At 42.4% G+C, this 9,998-nt stretch overlaps 1 protein-coding gene across 3 annotated transcripts in view; it reads left to right on the plus strand.

Annotated features, from left to right (window-relative positions):
- The window catches only part of LOC144524678 (mitogen-activated protein kinase kinase kinase kinase 4), a 92,195-nt gene that overhangs the window by 79,758 nt on the left and 2,439 nt on the right, over nt 1–9,998 (plus strand). For all 3 annotated transcript variants that reach the window (XM_078261103.1, XM_078261105.1, XM_078261104.1), the window contains 3 exons: nt 6,694–6,853; nt 7,876–8,015; nt 8,116–9,998. The exon at nt 8,116–9,998 is cut by the window's right edge and continues 2,439 nt beyond it. In XM_078261103.1, the coding sequence (XP_078117229.1) occupies nt 6,694–6,853; nt 7,876–8,015; nt 8,116–8,199 (384 nt within the window). In that variant the 3' untranslated portion in view covers nt 8,200–9,998. The remainder of the gene's footprint in view (nt 1–6,693; nt 6,854–7,875; nt 8,016–8,115) is intronic.

Below are 9,998 nucleotides of genomic sequence, written 5' to 3' on the forward strand. Positions count from 1 at the left end.
TTGTGAATCACATGGCATGGTGAAACGTTTGTGGTCATTTCTGGTATCAAGTTACGACCAATTACATTTTCAAAAGCAGTGTATTTCTGCTCTCAGGCTAATATTTAAATAATATATTTATTGCTATGTGTGTGTGTGTGTGTGTGTGTGTGTGTGTGTGTGTATATATATAATAGTAGCCAAAAATGAATTATAGAGCTTATTATTACTAGTTTGAGATTTTTTTATCCGTCATTACAGCTACAGTAGCTATAGCAGAGACAGACAGTAATTACCAAAGGGCTTAATACCAGAGTTGCCAACATCAGTCTGTAATTATAGTATGATGTACTGGTACTGACTAGATCTTTTCTGTTTCTAGTTTAGTCTCCAAAATATTAAGCAAGTCCCTTTTAATATGAGGGTTGGCTGCATTTGGTAGCAAAACATGGCAGCTTGCATTTCCCCAGCATTATAATATGTCTTGGTAATATATGAAATGTATTTATAAGATTCAAACTTTCTTGAGTAATGATGACTTATAGAAGTCATGGGAGCGTTTTCCATCTCCAAAGACGCTTGTGCGAATGAATTTGAGTGTTTAAATGTGAACAAATCGCCCACTGCTGGTACAATCAGAGATGGAGCATGTCATTTTTGTTCTCTCCTCTTCTGTATGTAGGCATGTAAATTCCGCTGTGTAGGCTCTGGTGAGTCATATTCACATTCTGACACATCTATTTAAATTTTATTTTTCAGAAAGAATTAGAGAGGTTTGAAGTTCAAGATAGGACAAGGTATTTTAACTTAACACTTCTCTTGTTCACATACAGTAAAAAGTGTAAACCAGATTTTTCCAAGGTAGTTAGTTGTTTCGGTTCATACACTGTCTGTGCCCTATGAGTGCTGTGCATACATATGGTATTGAGTGGGTGGCTGCAGCAGATAACGAGGTTCCTCTGCTTTCTGTGGTTTAATGGGTTTTACGTATGTGCGTGTGTGTATTCCAGGCCTGTGTGCGTAATGTGTAAAAAAAATAGCTGAGTGAAAAAATTAATTTTCCCCCTGGAATCAATAAAGTATGTCTTCTTAATAATTTATATAAATATTTTCCTCATCTTTCAATCATTTTGTGGTAGTGTGTAGGGGTGTAAGAAAAAATGGATATACTTGAGTATCGCGATATTTTATTTTGCAATACTGTATCGATTTTCAAAAAAGCAATATTGTTTTTTTTACGTGCAAAGACAGTGGTTCACGTTTTTGTTGTGTTTAAACCTCCTACCGCTAGATGGCTATGCTGAGACGCACCACTAGTGTCCTTGCCTAACAGTCCCTAGCAGTGCCTGACTTTTTGCTAGAAGCTAACAATGTAGCTATGGCTTAGGCCTACTTTAGCATATAAACATTAGCTCACTAAGAACCTGTGAACCACAATCCCAAACTGGCAGTTTGATTTTCTGTGTACTGAATTGTTTACCTAAAGTAAACTTATTTGACTTTTATGCACATCATGTCTTTTTTTAAATATTAGTTTTTCTAAAATTATACTTTAAAAAAATCCCAATATATTGCCTTACGCACAGTATCGAAATATATTGCAATATATTGAATCGTGACCCATGTATCGTGATATGTATCGTATCACCAGATTCTTGCCAATACACAGCCCTAGTAGTGTGGCAATCAAGCTAATGTAATGTAAGCTAAATAGGGGTCAATCTGATGACTTTTGTGACTGAATTGTTGATATAAGTTTGGAGTGAGAAGCTAATGCAGTATGTAGACTGCAGTATAGATACTACAGTTTTTTTTCAACCTATTTTCCTATGTTTTTGTGTCTAAGTGACTGATGGGAACAACAATCTTTTGATATTGGTCCAGTATTAAGTGAGATCGCTGCATGGCAGTGGGGAAACAGGCTACAATGTAAGTTAATAGGGCGATTGTGCAGCTTGTATTTATGTTAAAAAAAAAAAGTGTTTGTTTTTGCCACTGACAGGCTCAGATTAATATTCTAAGTGTCTGACAACATTGATTTCTAAGGAGGTCGACCTTTCTGTTAAAGAGTAAGATCCTTTTTTGAAACATAAAAACTAGTGCTGTCAAACGATTAAAATATTTAATCGCGATTATTCGCATTAATGTCATAGTTAACTCGCAATTAATCACACATTTTTAACTATTCTAAATGTCTTTTTTTCATTTTAATGCTCTTATCAACATGGAAAAGTGGATCAGCTTGCTTTGTGCAAATGTAATTCTGTCTGAAGTCATCCATTGTCGCCTGGCTTTGACGAGGGGGCGGAGAATTGGCATCAGCTGTGTGCTTGGCCATCAAGTGGTATTTCAGACTGGACGTGCTGCGATGATAGCTCAGTTCACAACGACAAAACACACAGATCACTTTGGTCTTGTCAATGGAACCATTTGGCAACTTTTTAAAAGTAAACTTTCCATTTAGAATCTTATCGGCATCCATTTTGGCGTCTCGCGCTCGCCACCCACTCAAAACGTAACCTTAACCTACTACTCTTTGGCCAGCTCGCAAGCCCAAACAAGTGTGTGCGGCGTGCCTGTTGTTTTGTTTCTGGTCTAGCTAAATCCGATGTGGTGTTGTAGTTTTTCTAACGTTACTAGTTGCAACAGCATGTGGAAAAAAAACTACAAAGTTTGCTAGGCCAAAAAGAACGTTAATCTCGCGATAAAATAATTGACGCCGTTAAAATGGGTTTGCGTTAACGCCGTTAATAACGCGTTTAACTGACAGCACTAATAAAAACATCCGTGAAATTGTGTTTGCTAAAGCAACAAGACTCCATGTAAATAGACATCATTTTAGCATCATAAAATACTCTTTATTCAACTTTGACAGAAACCAAATAAAACTACGAAAAGCTGTTTTGGGTCGCCTTTCCACTTTTCCAACCATCACAACTCTAGTTTTGGTTGAAATAACACATAGTTTACCGATTTACATGTAAAAATATGTTGGCTCTATACACGCTAAAAGTATTGTTTTTTATAAGTGGAGTCTGGTGGGTTTAGCACTAGCGACCTCAGAGCTGTTTCTGGTTAACAGAAAGGTCTTAATGAGGTTTTAAAAAGGCCTTTCTCTGTAGGGATCATTTCCATAATGTTGTCAGACACTTATAATAATAAACTAAGCCTTTCAGTGGCAAAATAAAGCACTTTTAGTGGACCAAACTGACGGTGAACATTTGCCCCATAGGGTTACAATGCAGCCCGGTCTGTGGCTGCCGGTTACAGCGTTACACGCTAAATACTGGACCAATTTCAAAGATTGTTGTTCCCATCAGTCACTTACACACAAAAACATAGGAAAATAGGGTCTAGGTTGAAAATAACGGTAGTTACCCTTTAAGTAAAATTAGGTTAAAAGATTATGTTGCTATACAATATAGAGTATACAATAGTAGAAGAAAACCGTATTGCACCAAGTAATTATTGAACATAATTGTCCAAAAGTATTTACAATGTAGAGATGTGATATTGAAATATGTATTGTGATTCCAGTTTTGACACTCTGTCTGGGAGTTGTATAGTTTGATGGCCACAGGCAAGAAGGACCTAATGTGGCGCTCTGTGGTGCATCGTGGGTGTCTGAGTCTGTCAATGAAGGTGCTCCTCAGACTGACCAGTGTGTTGTGGAGTTGGTGGGAGGAGTTGTCCAGGATGGAGTGTATTTTGGACTCTCTCATTCTCTCTCTCTCTCTCTCTCTCTCACTCTCACTCTCACTCTCTCACTCTCACTCTCTCACTCATACACACACACTGCCCCAGCCACCCTTACTGTGTGCTACTTTCTAAATACATCCATCCTGTCCTCCTTCTCTCGCGATCATTAACTATTTGTGTCCCAACTTGTTCTTGCTCCTGTTGAGTTTTTTTTTCTTTTCTTTTTTTTTCTCACTTCTCCTCTGGTATATTAAGCCAGTTTGCACACAGCTCCCTACTACACCGGTGCCTTACACTGCTGCTGCTGCGATATCATTTCAGCTCTCCAGCCGCCTTGCTTCTTCTCCTTTTTTTTTTTTTTTTCTCTTACATATAAAGTCAAGCTTTCAACACTCTTTCTTACACACACACGCGCGCGCGCGTGCACACACACACACACACACACACACACACACACTCAGTTACAGAGCGTTTAAAACGCACTCACTCTGAGACATCCTCGTAGTTCACTTTCTGTAAGTACTCCTGAGGACCCTTCACACGCCCGGGCTTTCTTCGTAGCGGTATATCCATACTCTGAAAGACACACACACACACACACACCTTTTCTTATGTGCGCATCTTCCCACACACACACAGCTGCATCAACAGAAATAGATATTCACTTAAAACACTGATTTATGTTTCTTTATCACTGCTAAACGCAACTCACCTATTCACAAGCCTCAGCCTCACTCACTCACTCTCTCACTCACTTACACACACACAACATGCACCAGTCACCCACTTAAAGACACACATACACACACACACACACACACACACACACACAAAAGCATCTTCCACTGTTTCCTGCAAACAATGCTGATTCCAAGGCAGAGGATTAAGTTTGCGTTGCGTCTGTGGATGCCCGTTCTGATGCTCAGGATTGTGGTGGCTCACACTCTGGTAATGTATGAAGCTCGCTCGCCAAACTATAATTTTTATAACATAACAAAACAGTGATGCCGAACCTAATTGTTTTTCCCCGGAGGAGCGTGGTTTCTGCAGTGACCCTGTTTAGATGGGAGCAGTTGTAAGATACATATTGTCAATGTGTTGTTGTTTTAGTTAGGCTAGATAAATGTTTCTAAGCTGTTGAAATTAATGTATTTGGGCTGTTAGATGCTCGTTTCTGGTACGGGTTTGATAAACATCAACTTAGATAGTGGTACCTTGATGACCTTTCTGTTAGATTAGTGTTGCAGAAGTGCTGTCATGCAAAAGACTTGTTGAACTATTATACTGTCAAGAGGTTTTTCTTAATAATAGATTAGCTGCAGGAGAGTTTTATTCACCTTCTACACAATGCCAGTGAATTTAATATTTAAATGACCTTTGTGCTTCAGTCAGGGAATCCATTACCCTGGTCCTACCAGACCTACCAGAGAGTCTGGCCACTCTCCATTGACAAGTGTTAACTTCCTTGAAGGCGGTTACTCTGTTAAAGTTTAAAACTATTGGATCTGCCCAGAGCCACTCTGGATCTGCCATAACCAATCGCTAACGTTTGGTCGTGACGTCGGCTTAGCATCGCTAGCGTTCGCCTTAGCCAACTCCTTCACCACTAACAGAACGAGAAATTAAGTGGAAAATCTAACTTTTCCCGAACCCCGTGGGACGGAGGGCCACAACATCATGGCCACCAACAAAACTCAGCAAAGATTGTTCTTGCTCGGGCTTTAACTTCTGGATATTCGGCAGCCACCAAATGGCTTCGCTCGCATCTTTCTCCGCCGCCATTACGGAACTATAACTGAAACTAGCGCACAACCTCAACGCCATCGTTCTCAGCCACTCCCTCTGTTTGCTGATTGAACCACCAAAAATTTGGCTTGAGAAAACCCAAGAATGTACCGCAAACCCAGACGTAGTACTGAAGGGAAATGAAAATTGAGCACAAGTATGTAGGAGGGCGGAGCCAGGCTAGGAATCAGGAAAATTCCATCTGTCCTTCTCTGAACTGTTATTGGTTTTTCTTTTCTTATTAACACATCTTTTCTCTGTACCTTTGACTGTCTTACAACTTTGGATGGTTGTAAGGGTTGTGACCTAAGAATTGGACCTTATTCTTTGGCACTACAACTGAAAGTCATTGTCAGATATCATCTTAATGTCAACTCTCAGACAGTTGGCAGAACGCTGTTGCGTCTCACGCTGCGGATCCACTTTTGCGACACGACTGAAGCGGGGTGTGGCGTGACTCCTCCCCTCATTTGTACGTTGATGGGCGTTCCTCATGTTTACCTACTATGGCCGTGGTTTTGAGCCAGCAGGTAATGTGTTTTTAAAACATTTGCTCGAAACCAAGTTCTTCCCTCTCGAATTTTGAAATTTGGGTGGAGAAGTGATGTGTATAAATATGGAAAACAGAGAAGGATCATTGTAGTTGCTCTGCTCTACCTCCGGAGGAAGAAGCCACGTCGTCGCCACTGGGTTCAACCTATCCAGAGTGAAGTTGCCTGGCGGGAGTGTGGGGAGTACCACCGCCTTGTGATGGAGCTCCGGCTTGACGATGACATGTTCTCCACCGTTTTTGCTACTCGGAACTAAAGTTTCCTGAGCATTTTTGTAGTAGGATGTCTAGAACAAAGGACCCGCGAGAGACTTCCCCAGTCTCCCCTGTGCTCTACTTCTATTGGATAGTTGCGTTCAACGGATTAATTTGCATAAAGATGGGCATCGGCCAGCTTTTTGACGCGCAGCATTTTTTGAAATGCAGCGCCTCCTTCCCGGGATGCTTTGCGGGCATGTTAAAGTCGCTCGACATCACCCGTAGGAATAAAGTGGAGCGTGGTGTGACAGAAATGTTGCACGGCCAGTTGGATCTGCACGGTCGTTGTATTGAATACCATTTATAGTCGAGGTGTGCCTTTTATTTTTTTAAACGCACTCAACTGTTTGGGTTTGCAGTAATTTTAATAGTTTTGTTCATGACTTTGTTCAATATTGTGTTTGTGCGTGTTTGTTTCATAGATCCAGGGCTCCATTCGTCCCCATGCCATCATCATTTTGCCAAACAGCGCTGGAACAGAGGTTCTGGTTTGCTACGAAGACGAGGGCGTCTACATCGACACCTACGGCCGCATCACCAAGGATACGGTGCTGCAGTGGGGGGAGATGCCTGCGTCGGTCGGTAAGCTTCACTCACACACACATCATTTCAACAACTGCATCATATTCCTAATTTCCTAGTGTCGGACCTAGTGATTCTAAATCCGCAGTTGTCCTGAGCCCTGAGAACTAACCCTGACCTGGTTTCTGTGGAGACAGATTTGGGACAGGGTGGGCTAAAAATAAGTGTGTGTGTGTGCGTGTGATAAACCAGGTCACCGTTTCGACAAAATAAGGCAGACCACACAAAGTATTGAATTAAAACCATTTTATTTAACCCAAATTAAATATTACTTCAAAATAGAATAAAACATGTATATCAGCAGTATCTGTGGTGTAGTGAGTGCATGGGTGTGTAGGTGAGTGTGTGGAAAGCAAAACAGAACCGAAAAGACAACCTTAACCCAAAAACAAACCCTGCTGGCTGTGTGGACAGAGAGAGAATGGACAACCCCAGCAGCCATCTTAAAGAGGAATCAGAGGAGTGGATTCAGGTGTGCCTGATGCTCATGTAGAGATGTGATATGGAAATATGTATTGTGATTCCAGTTTTGACACTCAAGTGTGTAACAATCAGAGGAGGGAGTTGTATAGTTTGATGGCCACAGGCAAGAAGGACCTAATGTGGCGCTCTGTGGTGCATCGTGGGTGTCTGAGTCTGTCAATGAAGGTGCTCCTCAGACTGACCAGTGTGTTGTGGAGTTGGTGGGAGGAGTTGTCCAGGATGGAGTGTATTTTGGACAGCATCCTCCTCTTTGACACTGTCTTTAGGGAGACCGTGTGTTAACATCTCTGAAAGTGAGGGAGTGTCACTTCGGAGTTCTTTTGTGAAATACTTTTTTAATACTTTTTAATTTTTTAAATATTCCATGGCATTAACATGGATGACGGAAACGTCTTCTGCATGTGTTTCTTGCCTCTCCAGCTATCTGTCATGTTCTCAACACGTTTCCCTCTCTCATTCTCTCTCTCTCTCTCTCTCTCTCTCTCTCTCTCTCTCTCTCTCTCTCTCTCTCTCTCTCTCTCTCTCTCCCCCCCCCCCAGCCTACCTTCAGTCTAACCAGGTGATGGGTTGGGGAGAAAAGGCCATAGAGCTGAGGTCAGCCAACACAGGGAACCTGGAGGGAGTTTTCATGCACAAGAAGGCCCAGAAACTCAAGTTCCTCTGTGAAAGGAATGACAAGGTACAGGTTCAAGTACTATTTAGATGTACTTTTAAGTATTCACGAAAATAGTGTAAACCTGTAGCATAATTCCTAAACCTGCGTCTGTCTCCCGTTGCAGGTCTTCTTTGCCTCGGTGCAGTCCGGAGGCAGCAGTCAGATTTACTTCATGACTCTTGGACAGAACTCGCTGTTCAACTGGTAACGAGGGAATAACGGGTCCCCTCTGGGATCAATAGGTGGTGTCTGCCTTCATTACTCTGGGTTCGCCTGGTGATGCCTTTTTATTATACTGCCGACTGATGTTCATCTCCATGGAAACTGGATCTCGTCTGGTTGGTTATGTAAATGTGCATGGATCAACAGTTGATTATAACACCGGCTGCAGCGAAAAACAGCTTGAATGCATCCTTCCATGAATGCTGAAGCCTGAATCATCACTCCTTCGGCTGCAGCGACACAAAAATCTGCACCGGAGATTCTGCAAAAAAAAAAAAGAGCTTTAGTTCACTGCCACCTCACCCATCTACGGAAGCGTTATTACAAGGTACAACTAGCAGTGTCAGCATCTGTAATGTGAAAAGCACACAGAGCCTTTCCTTATGTCTGCACTCCATAGCTAGCCGGAGCCTTTTCCTAGTAAGATTCAGGCTGCAAACCATCACCGCTAACCTGACGCGCCAGATGCGTTTGTCAACACCGAACTGTGTGAGAAGCCGTCGTTGGAAACTGTTTGGAAAAGGGCATGCACTTTCAAAACAAATACCTGGCAGATGATTGGATGAACCATCTGTCTATCACGTCTGCCATTGTTGTTTTGACTGAACAGTCGCGGCCGTCTCACACACACACACACACACCCCTAAACCACGCCCGTAGCTGCCCGTAGCTCCTTACCGGACGCGGATTGGTTCGGTAAGCTGGTAGTTCCGACACAAACGCATTACTTGAAGCCTGACAAGATGGATTTTTTTTGGTGATTCCCGCGTGATCTCGTGATGTCGCTAGAATCCAGCTGCCGTGCAAGGTCACCCTACCATCGGCACACCAGTGTCGCAGGAATCGAGACTCACTTTTTTGTGTCCTGCTTTATCCAAATCTAGCTGGAAGCAAAACCGATGGCTTGATTCAGGTGACTGTGTGGCGACTTCTAATAAACACCTGATCATCGGTGAACATCTGGCCTCAAGATCCCGTCCCTCCTAACATCTGTCAGCGCCGGCTACCACAGCAGTCCGTTCAGTTTGTTCCACATTCATCTCTCCTGGATCAGTGCACCATTTTTTTTTTCTCTCTTTCTTTAAAGGACTCCATCCTTTCAGTTACTCAGCTAACTTTGTGTATATCAGTTATTCACTTGTGTTTGCTTCAACAATGCCTGGCCTCGGTGTATTACTGGATCAGCTGCTTCCTTTTGGTCTGAAGTCTTGGATAATTATTCTGCTAGTGCAGACCAGGGGAGAAAGAAAACAGAAATCCGTCCACGGACATCATCTGTCATCATCTGGGCATTTAAAAAGACTGGGTTGGGGCCAGAATGTGGACTAAGTAGGACAAGAACTGTATGTCATTCTACATTTTGTCGCTACTGCTTGCCATTTTTTCTTGATTTTCTTGAATCAATTTCCAGATCCATGAACTGCCCGTGGCTCCAATACCTCAGCAGTGTTTTTATGAAGGCTTTCAGTAGTTTTTTCTTCTTCTTCTTCTTCAGTTCTATAAGCATATATCAAGCACCCAAACAAATTGGTCAATTACTGTACTGAATCCTTAGGCCTCCTGGACACTGCCTGCGTGGTGTGAGTGGTGTGAGCGTGTCAGCTGCGTGGCGTGTCCGTTTTTCTTTTGGCTCCCATGTTAATGGGTTAGAGCTTTTCACACTGCCTGCGTGACACGCACGTCTTAGTCGCAGCTCGATCATTTTCAAATATTGCACCTGTCAATACAGAACAAAATATTCTGTAGACTGTTTTGCCGTCAGTACTGCCAACGTTGCCTTTGCCG

The sequence above is a fragment of the Sander vitreus genome, chromosome 10, assembly GCF_031162955.1.
Source record: "Sander vitreus isolate 19-12246 chromosome 10, sanVit1, whole genome shotgun sequence".
NCBI lineage: Eukaryota > Metazoa > Chordata > Actinopteri > Perciformes > Percidae > Sander > Sander vitreus.